Genomic DNA, 26,460 nt, shown 5'->3' with positions numbered 1-26,460 from the left:
CAAAACGTATTAAAACAAGCGTCAGCACCGTTCTTCAGGGTAATGTAGTTTAGAAAGCAATCCTTTAACCTTCTGCTCCAGCGAACACATTCTACCTGTTTGAGGTCTGACTGACCTAACGTGACTTTCAAATTCTGATCAGGACAAATATCTACTGAAAGGATACCGTATTATACCTTTCTAAACAGCTGAGAATTTGAAGATTAAGAGTAACTTTTTCACTCTGATGAAATATACCCTACGATTACCTAGTTTGAACATAGAAAATAAGTTTTAAAATGTACTCAAATTCATTTTTTTAGAAATGTATCCATAAATTAAATTTAGTGTTCATTGTTTAATAAAAGCAAAATCATAAAAGTTATATTCTATGTGTGTGTGTTTTGTGGGATGGTGAGGGGGCAAGTAGATTTTTAGCATTTTGTCCCTTGGACAAGAAGTTTATTTAAAAAATTGCTCACCCCTGTGTTTGAACAGTACAATAAAGTCAACCACACTCTCTGAACCGTAACATTATATACAGTTTCATCACTGAGAATTGTGTACTGGACAGAAATGTTCCCACCCACTTCAATAGTGCACTGCATCCATACAGTAACATTAGATACCAGATTGTTTTATATTCATTAAATTGCTTAAAAGGAGGTTCTCAATGTAAATCTGAGATCTGAATGTAAATCGTTTATTACTCAGCTGTATACAACCTTGAGATTGTTTGACTCAGACATTGCAACACACCAATTTATTTATCAGTGCTTACAATGAACCATGGTACACATTAACAGTGCCCCACTTTGACGAGTAGAAGGCTTACGGAGACAGAAGAACTACTGGGAGACATTTATTAGCAAAGATTGGCAACTGGTACTTTCAATTCAAAAACAGGAAGAGCAGAAGTGTTACTAAAGAAAAAAAAATTCAAAACAATAAAACAAAAGAAAGCATTGGCAAGAGTTAGTGAAACTTCTTTTTTAAATGATACTTACAGTTTCATTATTTTTGTTCTGCCAACCCCATAATCCAGATTTGTCTGAAACCATAAGATTGTAAGGATAAGCCGACATAAAAGCCACAGCAATCTGCAAGTCTTGTGGTGCAACACACGGTTTAGGTTCAGTCTTCTGTTGCATGTTGCCTTCTGTAGATATTTCAGAGTAACTAGGATCCCATATGCAGTCCAACGGACATTCTGGGGACTGTTTTCCACAAAACTGCCCAAGCAGCTCTTCACAGTGCAGCTGGTCCTGGGCCCATGGTGGCAGGCAAAATTCCTTTGAAAAACCGTGACTATCATTTTGTAAGGGGTCCTCCAAAATGTCTGCCACGAAATCTAGCATGCTATCATTTTTATGAAGGCCTTCATCACTTAAACTAGTACTCTCACAATGTTCTGTTTCTTTGTGTTCAGCAGAAGCCTTTAGTGTGATCAGATGCATTTCGTAAGAAGGCATAGAAGCATACATGTCAAGCTGATCAGGATCCACCATTGAGGCACTTGGGATATCAACTCCACGGCACACATCTTCCTCAGAATCACAGCCTCCATCGTCATTAGCCGTGCCCTTTGAATCATCTGCATTTTCAGACCTCATAGGTATTGTCTCCACAACACCATGTGCTGCACCTTGTGTTAGTCCCAGTCCCAGCAGCATTTTATTAACAATGTCTGTTTCGGTCCAAATATTATTGACTGTACTGACGTGGCAAATTTCAGTTGGGTCTCTGACAGCACAGCAAGTCGTCCCCTCCCCTGAAAAGTGTTGCAATTCTAACTTTGTTAAAGCCTCTGTAGCTCCATTGTCTGCTTGCTGATCACACGTAGCATTAGCTGCATCACAGACGGCCAGTTTGGATTCAGCAGAGGAGAGTTGCATGGCGTTGCAAGTCTGTTGCTGTTCAGCACCTACAGCATGCAATCCATGGTCTGACCAGTTTTTCTGAGGAGACACACTCTTGCAGTTTTCCAGCACTGCAGGCCTGTTTGGCACACAAGAGAGTGCACTGCATTTGGTATTTAAGTCCCTGTTTTCGTTTAACACATAGCTTCTATTTTCAGCTATAAAGGCAGCTTCAGACTCCTGCTGGAAGATTCCCATGTCATATTTCATCAAGTCACTCTGCTGCATCACACAATCAGAAGAATCTTTTGAATCCTGTCCTCCGTCACATACTGTGTCTAAATGATCTCCACTTAAATGAAGCAAACATGTAGGCCTATCCCATAATCCAGTCTCGCTATAATGCAATACCGTCCTACTCACATCTGACCTTGCTGCCATAGAAACTGAGACGACATCACTGCCTGTGTCAAATGCTTCTGCCTGTTTCAGGCAGATATTACCTTTATCATCTAAATGCTCCTGTGTTGCCAAGGGGTAGAATTCTGTTATTGTTTCCATGACATTTTCACAGTTTTCATCAGGGGCTAGCAGTTCAGTATCAATCTGATAAATACACTCATTACTGCAGCTGGTTATGGAAGTCTTGTTTTCATTTACACTCTCACAGTTCCGACAGAGATGCTTTTGTGTATTAGAGTTCAGGTGCTGACCGACGTCATCAGCAAGATCCTCTGAATTACCACAGAGATCAGATTTAAGACTGAACGTATCTTGTGCTTTATGGGCTTGATTACTTAAACCCTCTGCTAATTCTGTCTGACACTGTATCCCAACCCTTGATACATCAGCTGTGGCATTCAAATGCAGTTTTGACTCGGGGATAAATTTGCTGTTTATTTCGGAGTTTTGATCTCTGCCACCGTCATTTGCAAAATCCATTTCATATGTAGATTCTGCTTCAACAGGAGTTGCCTCCAAATTCAAAGGGGTCCCCTGTAACAGAGCTAATGGCACAGCCTGCTCTAGTTGAGTCAATTTATGATGATCGACTTCAAACTTCGCAGAGCCTACTTTCTGGGCATTTAAGAACTCACTTTCTACTGTGTCACCAGACTTGCCAAAACTTTGTGTTGTTTCCTCATTACTAAAAGATGCTCTCATTCTGGCTTTTCTTATTGAAGTCACCACTGATCCTTGTACGAATGATTCCAATAAGTCAGGTGCCGAGTCATGAAGGTGCTCTGTTGTGCACGGACTGCTACAAATTTCTAGTTCTTGCTCCATTTCTCTATCTGTATGTAGGCATTCTGGTGCATCACTGCACCCAAAACAAATTTCAGATGAACCACTGGTCATACCACAGGTTTCACCATCATCATCGTAAACCTTTTCACACAGAGGAAGACTGCACCGACTCTCAGTTGCGATATTTTCCTTTAAGCTTTGGCCAACTGAAGTAGGAGTGTGCAAAAATGTTTGCAATAAATCAGGAACAAATGGTTTCTGTGGACCTGCTGCATTTCGTGACATTGTCGTTTGAATTGACAGCACCGACTGCTGTAGCTCGGAGGCAGCTGCTGTTTTTACAGACTGCAGTATTGAAAACCCCCTCTTGGTGCCTGGAGACCATGCCACATTGCAGATTCCATTTTCTGCAACAGCTGAATGATTAAAGTCCATTGCAATGTCTTCTTGGACGGCAGCAGGTGCCCCCCAATCACTTTCTAAATCTTCAGGGTCTATTGAACAAATGTTATAAAAACTTTTTGTCCTCAACTTACTTTGTTCCGAGCAAACAGCAAAAGAATACACATTTTCTTCTCCAAATGTGTCTAGTTTCTCTTTATTGAGCAATTCATTTGTTTCCATATTAGAAGAGAGCATGTCCACTACACCCTCAAGTTTATGTTGCAATATACAGGAATTTCCAAGATGTATATGGCTGTTTTCCAAACATTTCACTTGTAGCAAACCAGTTTCTCCAAGTTCCTGATTTAAAGTCAGCTTGTGTTCAAGGGGAGTGTGATTTGTGGTTGTTACATGTGACTTTCCTGAGCTTACTGCTGGAATAGCATGGCAGCTATCGTCCTCTGGCACTCCATTAAAAGTCTCCTGAATTTCGCTGCCAAAACATTCTGTTGTCATATCTTCTCCGATCAATTTTTCATCCTCTGCATCACCGTTCCCAGACCTTGTAAACATTCCATTAAAACTTCTAAAATTTTGAACACTGGAAGAGCTGTTTTTATCTCCATTTCCCTCAGAGTTTGTGAGTGATTTATTAATAGTCAAAGTCTGCATCCCGTGATTTGTAGTGGGGCGAGTCCAAAATAAATGCCCATCCTGCTCATGCTCTATGCGGTTCCTGTCAGTATATGATGGGTCACTAGCGAGAGTGGCCCCTATCCCATTACTGTGCTTCACAAGCTCACACCGCTCCTCACGGTCAACAAGATCAGCAATAGGGCAGACGTGGTTACTTATTCCTTCTTGAAGTGCTTCTCCTGGAGTGGTCTGTAAAAGCCTTGTTCTTTCATTGGGCTTGTTTGGATCCATTTCTTTACTAAAACAGCAACCCATGCCGGTTATAGCAGTCACAAAGCAACAATCCTTCCTACAACTCTAAGGTCTGGAAAGTAAATGAAACGGCACTTTTCATAAGGGCCGCAGACAGCACCCGGAGACCAAAAATAGCATATTTAAATCAGCATGAAGGATTCACATGCTCCTGTCACTCCAAATTCAAATGCCAAACCTGACACCGTGTGTAAAGAGTATCCCTACCAAAATGTTCTTTTAGTTCTTTTGTGCTCAAATTCTAAGTATAGCCAAATACTGTATCGCCACAAAGTTCCACTTTTTCTGCTTTTTTTTCTTCCCACCTAGAGAGAATGTTTAAAGCATCTCTACGCAAAGAACGTTTAGCAGTATAAATGCTATATATATATATATATTTAACATATTATTAGTGAAGGTATCCGAGGTTGGTTATGTTATATCGCTTGTTTAATCGATAGGTATATTGACATGTTAACAGTTAAATTATTATTTACTCAGGGTTATTTTTTTTAATTTGGTGCTGGATGTTACAGGAGAGTTTTTAAATGATTTTGTGTAACAGACATTGTTGAGCACAAAAATCACAGTGAAACAATTAGAAATTAAATTGCTGTCTCGCAGGGCAATGCTTGGTTCTGATAGATTAAAACAATAAACACCTGCCCTTGCACGGCAAGGCTTAGTGTTAATTGTTTGAAACACTTAATGAGCCTATCACTTAAAATTATTATTATTATTATTTATTTTTGAAAACTAAAGCTGTACCAGAAAAATAGGGAGCTTTGGAGTAATTGTTAGGCTGCAGTTTTCTTGTCACTCTTGCGCTATGCACAAGGCTAAAAATATGAGAAGTTCACTGCTTCTTTACTTTCGGTCACTGACAAATCCTATACAAAACTGTACCTAGTTTTATGTTTTGTAAACAGCAGTGATTTAAATGTACTTACATCAGTTTAAAAAGATTAATCACAGGCTACAGAGCACTGCTAAAATTTCTGATTAAGCTCTGTTTTTTAGCTTGCATCAGACGGCACACAAAAACAAACAATGTGTTTTAAGGCCGGGGTGTGGACTGTATCATTGATATGGCCAGAGGCTAAAGCAATGTGGCACAGAAAGGGTTCATTTTTACTGGATAAAACCAGATATGGAACTTGAGAAAGAAAACAGGTCAGTGGATAATGGCATGATTAAGTTATGGACACATTCAGGGTCCTGGCACTCCTCCAAGTTTCAGGACACTCACATGACTCCTTCTACAAACTCTTTGTTTATACGTGCAAATGCTGATTAAAACTATTCCATTTACTTCAACTACACTAAATACACTGCTAAAGGCTTATAAGCAAGTAGTTTTCAATCTAGGTCCTGCGTGAAACAGTTTACTGTATTATCCAACTTTCCATAAGTGTTCTGTGTTGATGGAATAGCACCATAAAACAGAGAAACCAAGCAGATTGCAACAGTGTAGCATTTTGTGATTTCATCTACCCCTATGCAGGAGTAGGACTTTAGTAATAAAGAGTTATTTGTTTAAATATATAGAACACACAGACTCACCAGATGAGAACTGTCTTTTGCTTCTTGTACTTGCTGCACCTGCGGTTCAGCTACAACTTTTGTATCCTGGTCAGAAGTCATGAGCCGTCTACTTTCTGGCTCCTCAGGGAGAAGTCTGTTGGTCACCAAGTAAGCTGTAAATAAAAAAATTAAAACGTTTTAGGTAACATATTTAATGTTCTGTTACACCATGCACAATACAGTAATTCTATAGTAAGTGTTAAACATGTAGACTATAAGCTATAGGGGAGATTCTAGTAATTCTCATACACATACACACACAGGACTCTGTTTAGATTTTTAACTACTGGCCCCTTGGGCCACTGAGCTACTGTTTTTACTAGCCCAGATGCAATTTTCTGGCCCAATATATTTATATATTTTTCATGATGGTTTTTATTTATTTTCAGTAAGTTTCGTTCTGTGAGAGCCCACGTCTCAAAAGAAAGTGGCAAAATAAAGCCTTTCAATATATGTTACTTCAGCCATTTAACATGCTCACATTTGTGTGCTTGTCAGAAAATAAATACTATTAAGACTTGAAAATGCACGTGTACAAATGACACTTCTTTTTTCATAAGCAAACATGCAACCGAGCTGTTACCATATGGTCACAGCAACGCTATTAGGGGTCAGTGTAGTTGAATGCTGACGCTTAACAAGTGTTATGTCAGTCTTAAACCCGTTACTTGCATATTAAACGCAAGGACCCTAATTAATTATGCAATGCTTGTAATAACAACATTCTACAGTAATTGTATTCTGTTTGAAATTGTTGCCAATTTTATTGCCTTGTTTTTAGCTAATGTTAACAGATCCCTGCTTGAGTTCTTCTGTAATGACTGTACACAGCAGCTTCTGTAGCTGTTGCTAGCCAGTCGTGTACAACAACGATGTGCGGCAGGAAAGTCAGGATTAGTTCGTAGTAGGGGTGCACCGATACATCAGTTGGTTATCGATTCGGCACCGATAAAGGGGGAAATAACATGTCTTTTAATTTGTTTGTTTTTTAAACCATTTAAATGCAAGACATGTATACAGGCTTTTTATTTTTTTTATTTGTCCTGCGGTTGCCTTTAATTAATTTTACTGCACGTACTACTACTTTGTATATGATGTAGAATACATGATTGTAAACATCTAACACTAGTACATACAATACTCTTTCAAATAAACGTGTTATGATTTTGAACGTTCGGTTCTTATGGACGGTATTTTTGTCATTTCTTGCGCCCTGGCACCTCTTTCTTTACAAATTAAGCACTGCATACATCCAGTATACTATCACGTAAACTAAGTGTTGGGGGGTGGGGGGGGACGACAAAATAGTTTAACAATGGTGTACTCAAATGAAAAAATAACATTATTTTAAAATAAACTTTAAAAAAATGCTCAATTTGCTGAATCTCTGATTAAACGCTTTTTGTTATTTGCCCCCCGTTTCGATAATCCATTGTAAATACAATTCGTTATCACTCCGACAGCAGAATAGGTTAACCAATAGCAGCTCAAAACACTCGGGCATCACATTTTCTACTGTTCGCACAGGTGCACAGCGATGCAATACTAGAACACATGAGATGCTGGCTGGAAGGGATGTAGGTAAAAAAAGAAAAAAGTGATGTGGGAGCAAATACAGAAGTTTAAATCTGTAAAAGTAATCGCTTGCTTTTGTTTTAGGGCATTGAAAAATTGTAGGTGCCCACTCGGGCATGTAAGCAATTTTTTTTATATGCCCCACAGAAATTTGTACATGCCTCAGACATGGCAGGCAATATAAATTCTCGAACACTGGTAATGTATTTCGATTTTTATTTATTTATTTTGTTTATGTACATATTTATTTCAATATTTATTTATTTTTTAATTGTGACAAATTATCCTCCATTATGCTTTAAACAAGAAATTGCATTCGGCACAAGAAAAAGAAGCCTGTGTCCTGATGAACCAAAAAAAACTCTTTCGCCCCAAAATTTTGTGCAGGACATTTTTCCTTTATGTCACTCAGAGCCACTTGCTTATGAAATAGCTTGGTTTCCATGAATAGCTAAGAGTCAGTACTTATACAAACAATTGTAATGAGCAATCCATTCCACAACTGCAGTGCTACAGTACCCCAAATGTTATCCATGTATTAAGGCTGTGTGGTCCAGTGGTTAAAGAAGCGGGCTTGTAACCAGGAGGTCCCCGGTTCAAATCCCACCTCAACCACTGACTCATTGTGTGACCCTGAGCAAGTCACTTAACCTCCTTGTGCTCGGTCTTTCAGGTGAGATGTAATTGTAAGTGACTTTGCAGCTGGTGCATAGTTCACACACCCTAGTCTCTGTAAGTTGCCTTGGATAAAGGCGTTTGCTAAATAAACTAAATAAATTAACAAGTGGGACTCGTTTCCTATCATTTTACCCCAAATCATATGTTTTTGCAGTGGTGACTGCCAAGGATCATCCCACATTGAAATGTGTTCCAGTTTTTGGCAGTCATTGCAGAAATGTGTTTCAGGGTTAAATAAAGAACAATTGTCCAGTCATTCTGCACTGGTAGTTGATAATATTTGAGGTACCAAATGATGCAGCACTGATTAAAGAATGCAACAAGGATTAAAAAGGATGCAATTATCTATTCAGGGATACCAAGTTATGTAATGAGCATGGGCCAGAGTGGGAAACACTGGGCAATAAAAGCCGCACATCTAGTCATTCAACATTCATAAAAAAGGACAAATTAACATCTCTCTCTAGCAACACACACACACATAAAAACTAGGACTGTCCCTCGATTAAAATTAGTTCATTTATGGGTATTAGTTGATTAAATTGGTAGATTAATCCGTCCACATTTTTAATAAAGGTAACAATCTTACAGCAGCTGTCCTGCATAGTAATACTTATGAATCAATATCATCTAAAAAAAAAAAAAGTCCAATGAGAATTGTCTTTTTAAAAGCATTTTTATTATTATTTTTTTTTTGTTCTTTTAGTAAATGTAATAAATTTTCACAGAAACCATTCATTCGGGCCACTGTCAGCACGTACCTGAAAACACAAGACAGCTGAGCTGCGTTTCCCATTACAGCTACACACTTGGCTTCCTGTACTTCTTTTTATTCTAGCAAAACATGAGACACGGAAGAGATTAAGTTGTTCTGAATCTTGTTAGAGTTACCTGAGAATACTGTGGCTATTGACAAGTGATTGCTTAACATGCTGTTGTAAAGTAATTCCACATAATTCTCTATCTGAGGAATTGATGCCTTCATCGTGCCCTCTGAAAGCCAGTTCTTGCTGCTCATTGTTATGTACTGTATTCCTATGCTTCAAATCCAGTTGATCATCAATCCGGGTTTGTCTAAAGGTTTTCAGTTTTGGTGGCTCGCAAGTGACTTTGGAAACGTTCATGTTTTTGTGCCGACTTAGTTAGATATCCTAGATTGCTGTAGCCAGTGCTGTTCCATATGGCCTTTTCTGTACTGAACAAAAGACCAACAAAAGTTCCAGCAGTATACTTTTAATTGGCAGCTACCGGTAAGCCACAGATTCCTTTCATAATTTGAATGTTGGAAGTGGCGAGTATATCCCTTCCCTTCCTGTGTCGGTTCAGGTATTGGTGGCATATACCTCCCTATTCTACCAATCTCCAATTTTTTCTGAGAAAGTTCTTGAAAACTGATTCATAACCAAATTGACTATGATGTCTCCGTTGTCTGATGACTTTTTATTTGTAAAAAGTAATTCGAAATATTACTGCAATTCTCAATAATGCTCTATAATAAGCAATATTGCCTGAAATTCAGCCATCTTTCGCTTACACTAGCATATTTATGTCCTGCCTCTTCTCACTGATTAGATAGCTACAAAACAAGGGCAGATCTTTGACATTCCCGTTGGTTAACCCTTTGTGGTCCATTTATTCTGCTCCTGTCAGGCACATCAGGTCCAATTTATTTTCACACGCGCTGTTTATTTTACATGCATGGTTTAAAATTAATTTTATTCACAGTAAAAAGGGTTTAAAAGGCACTGCATATCAACAGGACACTTAGTACTGCATCTCCAGCCCCGCCCCACTCCTTGTTTGCTGTATTTTATTTTTTTGATCAATCATTTTATCACCAAACTCCTCAATAATGCTATCCAAGTCATTATTTTATTACTATAACACCTCAAAAGGCTAGGTAAATGTCCGTGATATTCTTTGAGTGCTGGATGCGGAAGCAGCTATCGTGTATGTCCGTGTTACGTCTTTGGTGAAAGGACTATTTGTTTTGCTCAGATCCGTCTATTTTTTTTTTGGCTCCTCTCGGCCTCTATCGGTCTCACTCGGCCATTGAAAGGTTTTCTCGGCTTTTTCCAGAGAAAAAATGACTAGGGACCTGTGCTTGACGTCTTTTTGATGATGTCGGACAGGGTCCAACATTGGACCGGAAAGGAAATTGTTATGTCGGACCGCAAAGGGTTAAACTTACTCAAGACCTTCAGCAGTGGCAGAGAATACCTTCAGCTGTTTGTGTCCTGCCTCCACTCATTTATGATTGGACTGCTGCGGAGAAAATGCAGTTCTACTAGTTGATTATTTGATATTTAAAAAATAAAAAATCTGCACGATTAAATTGTAAAAAATGTATCTGCGATCAACTCTTTAGTTGATTAATCGGTCTGATTAATCTGTTAATCGGAGCAACTCTAATAAAAATACATATTTGTCCTGTAGTGGTGATTTGTTATAATTAGGGATCTACCTAATTCACGATTTTGCGGATTTGACGAAAATCAGGAAATTGAGGGTCCACCGCAAAATTCACCTCCTAGGTGCCAATGCATACCGGAGTAGTACAGAGAAAATACAAGAAACCTATTGATTTAAATGAACTACTGCACACTGCAGGCGATGTAAACTACGTGTCTTAATTCTGTAGATAAGCTTTTCATTTTGAATCCCTTCGCCACCTTGTGTGCATTGCACTTATGCAAATAAAAATAAAGTCCTTAGACAAATAAAATAAAAATACTCAAACGGTTAACAGTCTTGTTTACTGCATGTCAATGCTTAAAATCAGCCTACTTATGTATTGCATTTATATAGCGCTTTTTATACAAAAGTATCGCATCCTATCAGTGCATCTGTACTGGCTTTTTTGTGACCTGTATTGTACATCAGTGTTGCATTGTTATTTTGATTTAGGTTGCTAATCTAGTTTTCAGCATTGGAGGCAAAATACCAAAAAATGGATAACAAAGCTAAAGTTGAGGATCAATAGACAGAACAGTACTTGTCTACACCCTGCTACAGTATCTTCTGCAGACTTGCTTCTCTGTGTGCATATGCACTGCAAGATCCGATTGAATTTTTTAGGCTACAATACAGTGTTAACATTATAAAATAACTGGGACTTTATAGTGGCTTCAAGCAGAGAAATTACTACATCCAAATCATTTTTTTATACAGCAAATGCAAGCAATGGCAGTGGGTTCAGGCTTCAATTGCATTCAAAAAAGATTTTAGTCACTTGGTCTCAAATAAATGCAAGGTCAAATATTATTCTCTATTTTCTGGTTTATCCCTGGCTTGTGTGAACTAACATGGAGAATAAGAGCAACGTTGTTTCAGTGCAGTGTATATTATCTCTGCTATCCCTATGAACTTTTACAAACCCACATTATTTTGGTTCACATTATTAGTGTCCTGTGTGGTCTTCACACCCAAATGATAAACTGTGAGAAGAAGAAAGAGGGGATGCTGATACAGTACAAGACATCAGAAACATTTTCTTATTCGACCTATGGTACCCCCCAAAGCTATACAGAACACCTGCATACAGAGAGTAATTAACAAACTTCAGTTTCAAAGTAACCAGTAAACTACTCATGTTGGAGACTAGGGGTGCTAGATTCCGTTTAATTTAATAAATGTTTAAACTTTTAAATATATAGTTTAATAGTAACATTTGTTTAATTTATGTTTGATTTCTTCTTCTGTGAAACCACTAAATGGGCTTTAAATCATAAGTCTTACTTTTCATTTAAATGCCAAAGGGACTCCTCTTTATTAATTTAAATGCAGTTTCTCATCATAACGATTGTAATAGTGTGTCCAGCAAAACGCTTTGTTTTTCAATATAGCTTTAATACAGATTACTCGCTTATTAACATGTTGCAGTCTCGTTTGCACGTGAAAATGAAGGCTTGGCCTATTTAAAACACTATTAAGTTGTTTGACAGAAAAAAATAAATTAAAAAAAAATTACTAAATTAAGCCCTGTGTTTGAGGAGGCTGGGTGGTCCAGTGGTTAAAGAAAAGGGCTTATAACCAGGAGGTCCGCGGTTCAAATCCCACCTCAGCCACTGACTCATTGTGTGACCCTGAGCAAGTCACTTAACCTCCTTGTGCTCCGTCTTTTGGGTGAGACGTAATTGTAAGTGACTCTGCAGCTGATGCATAGTTCACACACCCTAGTCTCTGTAAGTAACCCTGGATAAAGGCGTCTGCTAAATAAACAAATTATATATATATATATATATATATATATATATATATATATATATATATATATATATATATATATATATAAAAACAGTGAAGCAATATGAAATAATAATAGCATCGGCGGTATGATAATGGTCTGTTTTGATTAGAGGGCGAGCATTAATTGCATTATTACAGAAATGTTATGCAGTCTAATTTTTCAAACAGTGCTAAAATCCAAATCACTAATTTATCCTAGTTACTGTATATAAGAGACCAGAACTAGTTATGCTAACGCCAAACAGACATTATTCCAAGTACAGTATCACGTTAATTCAAAGAATCAATATTCTGTTTAAAAAACTAAACAATTTACTAATAGCAATAGTTTGTACTTATCTGACTGGCAGCAGTAAAAAAAAAAAAAAGATCAAAAAATAAAACAAAATGGAAGCAATCCTCTGTTTAAAAATAAAGAAAGAAAGAAAGAAATAAACACAGCCTTCTGTAATCTGGCTCAACAAAAGACATTTAAGTTGAATCTGGTGTATCCTCCACAATTGAAATTGGCTGCATGCCATTTGCGATCGTCTCAATAATCAACAGTGTTATGTTTTCAGCCCGAATTTTACTGCATTTCCTAACATTTCGCTTGCACCTACTCCATGCTAGACGGGGTTCGTACGGTATTTCCCCAACTGAAATAAAGGACTTTCAAGAACTTTTCATGACCTCACACATTCTAATTTCAAGGACCAAAAAATAACGTTATGGTATGATGCACAAGCGTTTCACACAGTCAAAACACAATAACTAAAACTATGGTGGCGGGGACAAAACAATATGAGTTGCTCAAACTGTCAAATCATCCAAAAACAACATTAACACAAAGTAGTTATAACTTATAACGCTGGACTGCTTGCAACTGCGGTCAGGAGTGTAGAAGACTCCATTAGTTCAGACCATACATAGCCAGGTCCCACGGCTCCACTCCCCAACATACACACACATCAGAGGATCTGGGGCCGGTTGCACAAAATGTTTTAAATGCTTTTATGATCACTTGTTGGAAAAATTTAACACCAAAATAAATAAGACCTGTTGCACAAAAAGTCTTAATTTGAGCCTGGTCTTAAATGCAAGTCATTTTTTAAGCCTCCCCTCACCAGGCTTAAATGGGGGGAAAAAAAGTATCTTTTACTATAGAAGCTGACATGGCAGCACCACTGATAGCTTTTGCTGAATTTTTTAATGAAGTGGCATTTCATAGGGAAATGGTATTTAAGGACGGTCACAATCCCGTAGAAAATTTAAATAACACTGCAGTTTTTGAAAGACTGCGTTTCCATAACGAGAACGTATTAACTTTAGTGGAAATGTTAAAAGATGACTTTGAGCCTGCAGCTAACAGAAACCACAGCATCCCCGCAGTCATTCAAGTTTGTGTGGCAATTCCTTTCTATGCCACTGGAAGTTTTTAAAATGTTGTTGGAGACTTCACGGGGATTCACAAATCGTCAGCAAGCTGCATTAAAAAGCCGCAATGGTAGTATCAGATTAATTTAACCCTATTCATGAATGCTTTCTGCACAAACAACCATCATTGTCCAAGAGACATACACTACTGTAAACAAGTCAAACTTTGATACATGTATAACAACTTAGTTTTAACCGTTAAACTAATCTGTATTTTGCCAGTTTCGTTGCCCAACTGAGGTCAACACAAACGTTAAAAAAATGCGCATGCAGCTTTTCGCAAAATATAAACTAAACATTTCAGTAAAAAACTGGGCGGTGAAAGTTAGGTAAATTATTATTATTTTATTTTATTTTTTTAAATTAACTCAATTCCCGACTTGTCTGTACTCATAACAGCCACACACACACTTTGCTGTTACACAATCATGATAAAAAATATCTGATTTAAGAATACAATATTTTCAAGCATATAGATAGATCATTGCAATAACAGAGGTGTTTGATCGGCTTTACACAAAGTTGTTAATTACACAGCTTCACCTAGCGGTTTTAAGGATACCACGATGATGTATATATACGATTTCACTGCACGGTTCTCTATAAAAAAAATTTAAAAAGTTTATGTATTTATTTATGTATTTACCTACAATGTTAATACTCTTAAAATTGAGTGATTACCAGATTTTTTTTTCTTCACAAGACCTCCACTAGGACAGTGGGACTTTGAATACAAGAATACTACTGATTGAATTCATTTTTAATTAAAACGGTATTTGAAAATATATGCACTAACTAACATTTTTCATTTACCTGCTGTACTATCACTGTCATAATAAATCCCATAAATATCAAGCAAGTATTAAAGATGATAATTGGGAAAGTTTTTCAAAAGGGCCGCCTCCAGTTTTTGGTTTCTTTTTTTAATATTCTTTTTTTTGGTCTCAGCCAGCAGATATTTAAATTTTTTTAAATGTAATTTACAGTACAATTTACGGCTGGGTTGATGGCATTTACCTGTTCAATAATTTCTTCTTTGCCAGGCTAATACGTTGCGATACTAATAATTCCTCGAGCAGATTTTCAACTTCAATTTCTTTTTTTTTTTTTTTTTTAATTTAGTCATCGCCAATTTTTTACCCCGATTTTCTCCCCAATTTAGCACGCCCAATTATTATCTGTATCCTCGGCTCACCGCTCGCAACCCCTCCCCCGCCGACTCGGGAAACGGCGGCTAGATCACGCGTCCTCAGAAACGTGCTCCTGCCAAGCCGTCATTTTTCACACTGCAGATCCACAGCAATGCCACCAGACCTATAGTGTCAGAGGACAACACAGATCTGGCGGCTCCACTGCAGGACCACAGGCGCCCTATCGGCCATAGGGGTCGCTGATGCGCGGTGAGCCGTGGATTCCCCTGCCGACCTAAGCCCTCCCTACCCGGGCAGCGCTCAGCCAATTGTGCACCGCCCCCTAGGAACTCCCGGTCACGGTCGGCTGTGACATAGCCTGGATTCGAACCTGCGATCTCCAGGCTATAGGGCACATCCTGCACTCCGCGCAGAGCGCCTTTACTGGATGCGCCACTCGGGAGCCCCCAACTTCAATTTCTTTATTCACTGAAAACCCTCACTCAGCACTCGCCTGGCCATGAGAAAGAAGCAGCAAGTTTTGAATAATGTTCCACACATCTGTAACAGACTTATTATTGGCCATGTGTTCATACAGAAGGGCATCAACTCTGTCATTCATTTCATAATCTGAATCTTGCGGTTGACGCAGTCACTGTCACTTCCATAAACTCTCCGAACTGCCAAAATACATCGTCACACTTACTCTTTTGGCATCCACTAAGATCTTCAAAATGTTCTTCATATTTTCGTACCACTTCTCTAGCAGAGAACATAAGCCTTGGATCTAGGGCAGACATGCTTCTCACAAGAGCACATTTATAGGCGATTTCTCCAATAATTTAGCCACAATCTTGACCAGAGCAGTTTTGCATTCCGTTTTAAATTCAAGCGCTCTAAATTCACTGACTTTTTTGGCCGTTGACAAATCTTTTAAAACGCTTTCTGCCCACTTCTACCTTTTTGAAGTTGCACCAATTTTCTCTTTTGATGGGATGTTGTGTCCTCTTTAAGAACATCAGATCTAACAAATCTTTGCATGAGCCCTTTGATAACACCATAACAATATCATAACAAAAGTAAGCAAATTTCCGTTCTCCAAAATTTAGCAATTTCACTGTCTGGGAACATTTGCTGAAACAGACTATTAGATCCTTCACATGGTTTGTATGACTAGTGGTTTTTAGTAACGTTCAAAGTCCATAATATTTCAGACTTTAAGGTATCTGCTTTGGTTAGAAAAGACGACACTGTCCCAGAGGCACCCGAACCTGAAGTACTAGTAGGCGGCCTACTGCTACTGCTGCTTGAGGATGCAGCTATCCTTGGCAATTTTACTGATGAGCCAAAGTAATCTTTAACGTTCACTGCACTACCCTCCTTGCTGGCTTTTAGATCACAATGTTTTTGCCTTCGCATGTGGCTTTTTAGCACTGATTCGCCCATGTTGCTGATATCGAAGTCGATGTGGTTCATATGATACCGCCATCGGGCTTTATGTTGATCACTTTTGTCTTTCTGCAGCCAGTCACTGAAGATCTTGTTTTCAAGCCACGCTTCATTAAAACAGCACTTTCCAGGCATTATTTACTGTGTTTTGACAATGGCACTCAAAAACTACACACAGCTATTCAGTTTAGCCTACTAAACTGTTATAATTTCTCTGTCGAGCACAACTCACACAAGAATACACCCGAGTGACAAGGCGGTGAGCCAATCGAAATGCACAAACAGTGCGAAATTGTGTAAGGTCATATCCGATATTTCTGGGGGCTGGACTTTAAAAATGTGGAATGTGGCTCAAGTAAATAAAAAAGTACCAGGTTATTTTTTTTTTCTTAATTCCATGACTTTCCATGACTATAATAAAATACCGTTTTCCAGGACTTTCCAGGTTTTCAAGCACCTGTACAAACCCTGGCTAGATCAAGCTTCAGTAGAAGCAGACTAGTCGAGTGACCAAAAGCATGCTGGACATTGGGAGGTGAATATCAAATGACAGTGATGCCAAGTGACAACGGTAGGAAGTAATAATAATAAAAACAAAAAATTGAGCAGCCGTTATTTGCAGACACCCGGTTCTTAATATTTGACTTCCACATTTTTGACAAAGTTTAAACGATTACGTAAAATTAAAAACATTTGACAATTTACTGTTTAAACTCTAAATGATTTACACCCCTATTAGACCTACAGCACGGCATTCTGAATAGTAGGTCAAGGGTACCCAATAAATTCCCCAAGCTTGGTTATTATTTCACTATTGTTTAAATTAAATAAACCTCCCACAGCTACAAGCAATTTGTTTCACAGTTGCGGCAGACAAACATGATTACGTTTATTGAATTGCTTTTATTTACTTTTTTTTTTTTTTTTCAAAGAACACACAACCAGGAAAGACAATCCTTTCAAGATTAATGTAATTTCAGAAGCAGATTGATTTCTGATCCCGAGCATGAGTATCTACTTAAAGGCTGTTAAAACCAAGCCAGATGCATACTCAATAAAAATAGTCAAGTTACCAATCTTGGCTGGTGAGCTGTATTGCTCTTTGCACTCCTGCAGGTTTATAGTTAGTGTCCCACTGCCTTCTTATCCCTGTAACGAAACAGTCTGCTCCACCTTCCCTCAGCATCCCCATGCTTAGGCCTACTACCAGTATTGGTTTGGTTGTCTTCCTCAGTCTTGGTCTCTACCTAAATCTCAAGTATGAACTCAGTCAAACTGCTGACAAGATTCAAGTTTATCTTTTAAGTTCCTTTCCCACAATGTCCATTGATCTTAATAATGTATACTACACAAACAAATATGCATCAGAAAACCTTTTTGAATAGCATGCGTTTTCATTTGGTTGTACATGCCATGCAGCTTTTCATGCTTGTGACAGAGACAGAATGATTCTTGGAGATAAATCTCCCTCCCAACCTGTGAGGGCGCTGTGTAAAAAGAACAGAGTGCCCTGGACAGAATAGTCAGACAATTCAATCTCAGGGTTAGGCGGAAGTCGGCCATCTAGAAAGGGGGTGGAGCTACGGTACACTAAATCATCGACACGGAAGGTAAACAATGTGGCAGCCACGGATTGGAGGAGCGGTTGCAATCGTAAACCAAGATGTCATGACTGACGGTGCATAAGGGGACGTAGCGAGGTGAGCTGTTCCTTTGTTACAGTTAACGCTGAACCGGAAGGAGAACCGTATTGTCTATCATGAGTGTTTTGTTTGTTTTTGTTGTGTAATTGTACTTGTTTGTTATTTAGACGGCCAACACGATCCGGAGCTGTCGCTACAGGCCAGCACAATACCCAGACAACACTGCACTTGTTTCACGATAAATGGTATTTGCACCACGAGCACTACAGCACTCACTTTGGACTAGTGACTGTGTTTGTATATTGTGTGTGTATTAAATACCATGTATTGTTTCAGGACTGAACCCCTGGATTATACTGTGTAGCACACATCATTGAGTACTACCATTCATTATTATTTACAGTTGTCAATTGACTTTTTGGATTATAAATAAACACCACTGCACCTGGATTATCGTTGTCCGCTTATTGATCACCGCATCACTCCTGCACCTGCACACTGCAAACCACTTTGGCACAATGCTTTACAGATTTGCGAAAAGGTTTTTGCATCACAGTACTAATTTACATATGCTACTGGTTTTTACAATGAGATTTCCAAAAATTTGGATTGAAAATGCTGTCCTTGTATAGGTTTTGTTTTTGGATAGATGGCTGACTACTAGCAACTATTGTTTATCTATGGTTTCTATCTTTACATACATTAGAAAAATTGATATCCAGCTTTACTGTTTCAAGCACAGAAACCAGGTACAATACTACAGCTTTCCAATCAACAAGGTCTCTGATATGGGGTCTATCTGTTTAAAGGCAATCTGACTACTGTACAACAAAAGAAAACATATTCACTGTAGTTGACCAATTAACTAAAACTAAATAGGTAGAAACCCTATACCATTTGGATATGATCCTGGATCAGATCCCATTAGTTCAATCGACCCCTAATGTCCGGATGATTGCCTAACTCGTTCAACAGGGTTTGATTTTGGGACAGGTGTGGCGTTTAGTTTAAACCATGTGATATCCCAGCTTTTATTCCCTTTACAGACCAACGTCATAGCGGAGGCTGTGTGGTCCAGTGGTTAAAGAAAAGGGCTTGTAACCAGAAGGTCCCCGGTTCAAATCCCGGCTCAACCACTGACTCATTGTGTGACCCTGAGCAAGTCACTTAACCTCCTTGTGCTCCGTCTTTCGGGTAGTTGTAAGTGACTCTGCAGCTGATGCATAGTTCACACACCCGAGTCTCTGTAAGTCGCTTTGGATAAAGGCGTCTGCTAAATAAACAAATAATAATAATTAAATTGTTAATCTGACAGGTCAGATATAGTTTCATAAAAACTGAAATCTATATATCTATACACTGTTTGAGTTCACACACTTTCCTGTTAAATGTGCTCTTGACTTGAACTCTGAATGCCGTGGTTAGTGCCTCATTGGTTTAACACAATGCTATCTGTAAGAACTATTAGGAAAAAAGCACTGCTCAGAATGGGACAGCAAACCAATACACACCCGTTTTGTTATTAATTTACTGAGGCATGCATCACTTTTCCACTTGCAGGGCTCGAAATGATTCATGGCCATGCTGCAATTGCTGTGGGTGCCCTTATCAATTGCCGCAGTGCCCCTCAAAATGTTTGTCTATTCATGGCCATTATGGCCACAGTGCCCTTTCTGCTTCAGCAACTAGAAAGATGCCTGTATTAGGAAGTGTTCGAGTCCAAACAAGAACAGGATTACATGATTTGTGTGGTTAAGTCGCACCACTTCCATAGACAACACTTGTGTCAATATTTATGACTGTGCTATGACGTTGGTCTGTAAAGGGAATAAAAGCTGGGATATCACATGCTTTAAACTGAAGCACGAGAGGGACAATAACAAATAAGAAAACAAATAGCTGGAAGTCCAAAGGTGCTGTATTAACACCTGCAGAGTCCAGGAACCCCAGGTCCTGCAGCAGCTATGATGATCACCAAATGCGTGAGAGTTCTGATTTCTAAACATGTTGCTTAAAATGAAACGCTTCATTCAAGAAATATTTAGAATAAAAAACATAAATAAAAATACACAAGGTCTGTGTGTTGCACTTGTGCCATAAACAAAATGCCAGGAAAACTTAAAAAGAAAATAGAAGTGCAGCAAAAGGTCAATTATTTTGTGAAAAGGTTATTGTATCAAGCTAAAATACATTCTTTGTGAACTCCAATCAAATCGTAGTGTGTCAAAGTTGAGTTAACACAAACAGATTTGTATCGTTTGTTACATCTTTAACAGCTGCATCTACTGTATCCCACATGTATTCCAGTGTGAGGATGATTTAATTGCGCAGCAACTTGCCTAGTTACACAAGGAGCTGATAATAATAATAATAATAATAATAATAATAATAATATTATTATTATTATTATTATTAATTTCTTAGCAGACGCCCTTATCCAGGGCGACTTACAATTGTTACAAGATATCACATTATTTTTACATACAATTACCCATTTATACAGTTGGGTTTTTACTGGAGCAATCTAGGTAAAGTACCTTCCTCAAGTGTACAGCAGCAGTGTCTTCCACCAGGGATTGAACCCACAACCCTCTGGTCAAGAGTCCAAAGCCCTAACCACTCCACACTGCTGCCCTATAATATCTCTCGACTTCAGCAAAAGAAGCAGACATAGTAATTTAAGGCATTACCATAATGGGGTTTGTATTAAAGCAGGGTCAGCTGCTGCAGGGAAAACTGTGTTTATTTCTCACTGACCAAGAACGATGACAGCAGAATGCATATAAATACCTGGGACTCTAATTAATTAGAAAAATAAACTAAATGTACTGCAGCTTACTTGATTGCAGTAGAAACACTGCTATTCACTAAACTTAGCTTTCAGATTGTGGCAATGAAGAAGAATGGGTTAGAACCATCTCAAATGCAGTATATTGTGTTTACTGTGGTGTATTTAATATTGTAAAGAACAGAACTAACTCACTGAAACAAACTTCCTTTTTACTGAAACAATAAATGGTTACATGTCAGTAGAAAACATAAGAGCTGGCTGTGTTACAAGCTCTCTGATCAGAACTACACTAACTAAGCATGCAAGCTGCATTCCCCATATTACAACTGGACACAATTAGAGGTGCGGTCACCAATGCCATACACAACATCTCAGATAAATGTTAACTTCATTGCGGTCATCAGCTGCATAGTTCACATATTCAACACAATGAGACAACAAACAAGTGAGTAAAGTCATTAAGCCTCTGCTTTAGTATCACTTTAGTGTCTTAACAAGTTGTTGTATTTTAAACAGTTGAATATAGTAGCAACCAACTTGCTCCTAAAGTGACACCCAACAACTGGATCTGGCGATCAATGTTTTGGTCTAAGCCATTGGCTCCTAAATCAAAAAGTTAGTCTGGAGCCCTGTCTAGGCTGCTAGTTGACAAAAACAGTTAAGTTAAACTGGGTTTTTCTTTCTGTGGCCAATAATTAACTTTATATATGAATCTTAAGCAAACTTACACCACATCTGAGACTTTGGCTTTGACTTTGACTTAAGTTTAGTGGCCTTGGTGCCCTCTACAAATGTATTATACTGAAGGCCATTTTGGCTTTGCCCTTTTTGTTGCCAATTTAGAGTCCTGCCCTGTAAACAGATTTGCTCTCCATAAAGACAGTTAACACACAGACTCTTCCATGAGAATTAACAGATAAGTGTCACCATTACTATTATAGCTACTGGACACTTGTTTAAAAAAAGTAGAGAGATATATATTTTAAATGGCAGTAAAGAACATATGTATGACACAAAAACACAGTTTAATTGCTATTATAGATATTATAAAATCGTATATCAGAAATCAACCAATCACTGAAGTATTTGCCAAAATAAAAGTTATTTACAAAAATGAATATTTTTCGTTTTAAAGCTATTCCTGGAGTACAATCTTCATTTCTGTGATTTATAATAAGTTAATAAATGGTGTGTCTTATTGCAAAAGAGATGTCATTTCTCCACAGCAGTGCGGAGTAGTGGTTAGGGCTCTGGACTCTTGACCGGAAGGACTGTGGGTTCAATCCCAGGTGGGGGACACTGCTGCTGTACCCTTGAGCAAGGTACTTTACCTAGATTGCTCCAGTAAAAACCCAACTATATAAATGGGTAATTGTATGTAAAAATAAATGTGTAAAAGATAATGTAATTGAATGTAAAAATAATGTGATATCTTGCAACAACTGTAAGTTACCCTGGATAAGGGCATCTGCTAAGAAATTAATAATAATAATAATAATAATAGAGCAGCCAGGAGCACTCAGCTTCATGATGACATCTCTAATACTGTGCAATAAGAGACATCCTCCACACAATGTGTTAACTTCTAACACAAAACTGTTGGTATAAATAAATAAATAAAAATATACCACTTGTAGAAGATTGTTCAGCTGAGGAAAATAATAAACAGCAGAAACTTTCACATTTATTAGTCAATACAGCAGTGTTTCTTTCCTGCTTGAGACACTGGATCAAGCTCTGATCCTGCCCCAGAGCTCAGGATCAGTGCAGATTCCTAGAGTGCAAAGTAACTGAACCAGGATTGGATGATGGAGTCCCTACAGGAGGCAGGTGATGTAGAAACCCATGCCTCTTTGTCCAAGACTTCATGCCAAGCATGCAATATTACTAAATAGGTAGAGACCAAAGTCTGACTCCAAGTGGTTGGCGCAGTCTTCCTGGAACACACATTTCCTTGTTATTATTGGCTCCTAATTTGGAGTAGCTTTTGAAACAGCCAATGATAACACAGGGGAATTGAAATCAGTACTTCCTTGGTAGTGGTTCATCCAACAGATTGCGATCTGTGTCATTTTTCAATTTCTTTAACTGGCAACTGGTGGTGCCATTTTCGGGGCCCAAGTAAATATTTGGTGTCTACGGACCACAGGGTCACCCTTAATTTTGAACCCTGCAGTGACTGTGAATTTGGTATAAGGTAACACCAATTACAATGCCCATATTACACACAACCTATGCAAATTACAGTGAAAATACATGCTTTATAGACAAGAGGCGTATGGCTTAAAGAGAGAGAGAGAGAGAGAGAGAGAGAGAGAGAGAGAGAGAGAGAGAGAGAGAGTAGCCTGTTAGGCCTTAAATGTATGTTTTCTATTCTAAAAATCGGAGTTCTCTTTTTAACAATACATCAGCTGTGTCTAAGGAAGATGTGAAGCACATTTAGGCAGGAACTGAAATCAGTTTTGGTTTCAGCAAGACCGGGCCTTAGGAAATGAATACTGAAATGACAAACTGCTGCCTGTTTTTAGTACATGCAATGCATTTTCTTCTATTGAGTTACAGTATTTATTAGGGCTGTGTCCGAAGGTTCGTTCGCTATCCAAGAATTTAAAGGTAGTTTTAAACCGTCAAAGGTTCATCAGGTGGCATTCACACAGTCTATTTATTTTCTCTGTTAACAGAAACGGTTTGACAATGCGTGAATACTACAAATCACACATTAAATGTCATTCACATGCAAAATTCAATCTTTTGATTTGTAGAATGCACATTACATAAACAAAAGTTGTTGTATTAAAATCCACTACCAAAGTAATACGTAGCAACTCTGTATGGTGCCACTGCCATGTATGGAGCAGGGTATAGTATCCAAAGCAGGGTGGGTGGGTACCTATAGCGGTCGTAGTGCTTCAGTAAAATAGGTACTTAATACTTAGTGTACAAGACAGTGTAAGAGAAGTGCAATGGTAGAATATGTCTGAAACATACAAAAAATATACGCTAATAAAACCAATAAAATCTGACCCAAAAGTTTGCTCCAAACTGTACAGTCATTGCCTGAGCTCACAGTATTGTGCTTTGCAAGTGACATAAATAAAACCTAGCTGGTTACAAAAGATTTAAAAACACCACACACACACACAATACTAGCAGTAGATACTGGACCATGTTTAAATCTATTAAACACACTTCTACTTAGAAACAATGTTTGTTTCAATTACCTGTTTACTGTACTTTGTTTATCTACTAAACAAACTACAACACAGAAACAATGATCTGTTTAAAATTACTTTTATGTGTTTTCTGTAGTAGACAGGTGTCCAACTTGTATAATTATACATTTTGGGAAAAGGAATACAAATGTGAAACGGACATTATTAATGCTCCTGGATACTGCAAAAAGAAACGATCAGGTTTCATTCAGAACAAGTTTTGATAAGAAGTTAGCACAACAGATTTAACAGCTTCCCTCTCAGATCTGAATGATGCCAATGCTAGTAAAATGATAGGCCTCTGGTGTTTTCTGTGTATTATGAACCACAAACATTCTCTCCTAGTTCTTCTAATCGAACACCACAGAACTACAGGTAAAGATATTAGCATAACTCTTACAGATTGGCCCAAATTGAGAAAGTTCACAGCTGTATTAAAATGACCTGCAGCCGACGCAGTGCGGGTGTGGATAGTAGCTGACACAGCTCCGATTCCTGCTGACACAGAGGACCAGAGAAACTATACAAAGTAGGCATTAAACACTGAGCAAACTAACTCTCAGCTAGTATGAACAATCTTGCAAGGTTAAATGTAGCCTACAGACGCAACATATTAAAAGCCTAGTGCAAAAGACAAATGTAAACACGCCGTGTTTTACTTTCTTTACCGCAAATAGCTTTGATCGCAGAAATAAGTTTTCAAAAGCTGGGCGAGGCTTTAATATCGCTAGTACAACAAACATGGCAAGTGCATCACTAAAGCACTGGGCTGCACTGCTAACTAGCTGCTAGTGGGAGGGCGGACCTAGAAACGTCAGTGGTACAAACAAACATTAAGCCAGGAACAAGGCAGCGACAATCACCAGCTAACAAATATGCACATAGCGTAGCCTCTTCGGGTTCTAAAAATAATACGTTACCTTTGATCCCCTCCACAAATACGCATTTCCAAGCATGCATATTGCAACAAATGCAATAAACCGCACCTATCACTTTCATAGCTGTCATCAACCCTTTGTGAAATGGCGATTTAACTCTAAACTTTGTCTACCCTTTATATTATGTAGTTTAAAACTTAACAGCAATAACGATATCGTATCACTGCGCTCCAGTCACTCATTCCTTACATATCTAATGGAATTCTACCAAAAACATTAATAAGTTGAATAAACCGTTAGTATTACAAATATAACTTATCGAGGTCTTTATGCCAGCATCAGACTTGTTCTAAACACCCGCTAAATATATTTAACACAGAGTCCATCATCAACAATTACCCATTTACGACAACATTGATTCAGCAGCAGCATCCTGAAAGATGGCGACCTCCGTGTTTGGGATTGAACCCCCCCTCCTTTTCAAATCCAAACTGAGTCCTCAAAGCAGGCCCTATATCCCACCTAACAAGGTGTTAACCAGACAGCAACCCAGAACTGATGTTATGCTAGTTAATTATTAATCTCCACATACCATCACTGGACTTCTGACTACCCTGCTCAAAAAAACCCGAGGCAGGAGGCATCTGTCGGGTGTTATTTTTCACATTCGCATTCCAAAATACTTTATTTTTTAACCGATCATTCAATGTATACCTATAGATCAGTCCGATTTCTATATAAAATACACACAATGCGTATTATGATACAAAATAAATATTAAATAAACACAAGGTAAATAAGGAAATGAATATCCTTTGCTGGGTGAGAGGGAGAAAGGCGCTTACTCACCTGTCGACTGCACACAGGCACAGCGCTACTGTCCTGACTGCGGGCCGCCTCGCTTCGGATTACTATCCCTCAGTGATGGCAGGAATTCAACCGGTAGCTTTTCAAAAACAAAAACAACAACAAAAAAAGGAAATAAGGGAAAAAAACGGAAGGAGTAGGATGGGTGAGGGTTCCAAATATGTTCTAAATAAATCTTAAATTAAAAATGTCCGACTATAAAACGTAAATTTGAAGTTCTGGCTGATATTTTTCTTCTTCTTGGTGATACAACAAAAAAAAAAAAACCCTTGGTTGCTGTTTTTCAATTTCGTTTTTTGTTTGCGACTCAAAAGTGCTGCTGGTGAGGAGGAGAGTAACAAGGAAATGCCGCTTAATTGTGACTCTCTTCGCTGCAGTTTACTCTTCTATCGCAATATCAGTGGAGAGGGAAAAATACAATCCTTCTCTCCCACTCGGAGAGCAGTAACCACCACACACACGGCAACGGCAACCGGAACTCCCGCCTCCCCGGCTTCTAGGTTGGCTGTTGCCGAGGCCCAGAAGACCCACTCGTGACCGAAGACGTGGGTTGGGGATTGGCTGTGACCTATGGGGAATTCGGCGTACACAC

The 26,460-nt window shown here is 38.5% G+C and overlaps 1 protein-coding gene across 2 annotated transcripts in view; it reads right to left on the bottom strand.

Moving 5' to 3' along the window:
• The window catches only part of LOC117400368 (la-related protein 4B-like), a 49,252-nt gene extending 22,792 nt beyond the window's left edge, over nt 1–26,460 (bottom strand). The window contains exons 1-2 of one of the 2 annotated variants that reach the window (XM_034000223.3): nt 25,851–26,460; nt 5,961–6,094 (exon numbers count right to left, since the gene is read on the bottom strand). In XM_034000223.3, the coding sequence (XP_033856114.2) occupies nt 5,961–6,041 (81 nt within the window). In that variant the 5' untranslated portion in view covers nt 6,042–6,094; nt 25,851–26,460. Of the gene's footprint in view, nt 1–986; nt 4,489–5,960; nt 6,095–25,850 lie in introns of those variants that run through there. The other variant, XM_034000220.3, reaches the window with a different exon arrangement.

The sequence above is a fragment of the Acipenser ruthenus genome, chromosome 4 (assembly GCF_902713425.1).
Source record: "Acipenser ruthenus chromosome 4, fAciRut3.2 maternal haplotype, whole genome shotgun sequence".
NCBI classification, from domain to species: Eukaryota; Metazoa; Chordata; class Actinopteri; order Acipenseriformes; family Acipenseridae; genus Acipenser; species Acipenser ruthenus.
The sequence above is the reverse complement of the archived record's forward strand: the minus strand, read 5'-3'. Positions and strand labels throughout refer to the sequence as shown.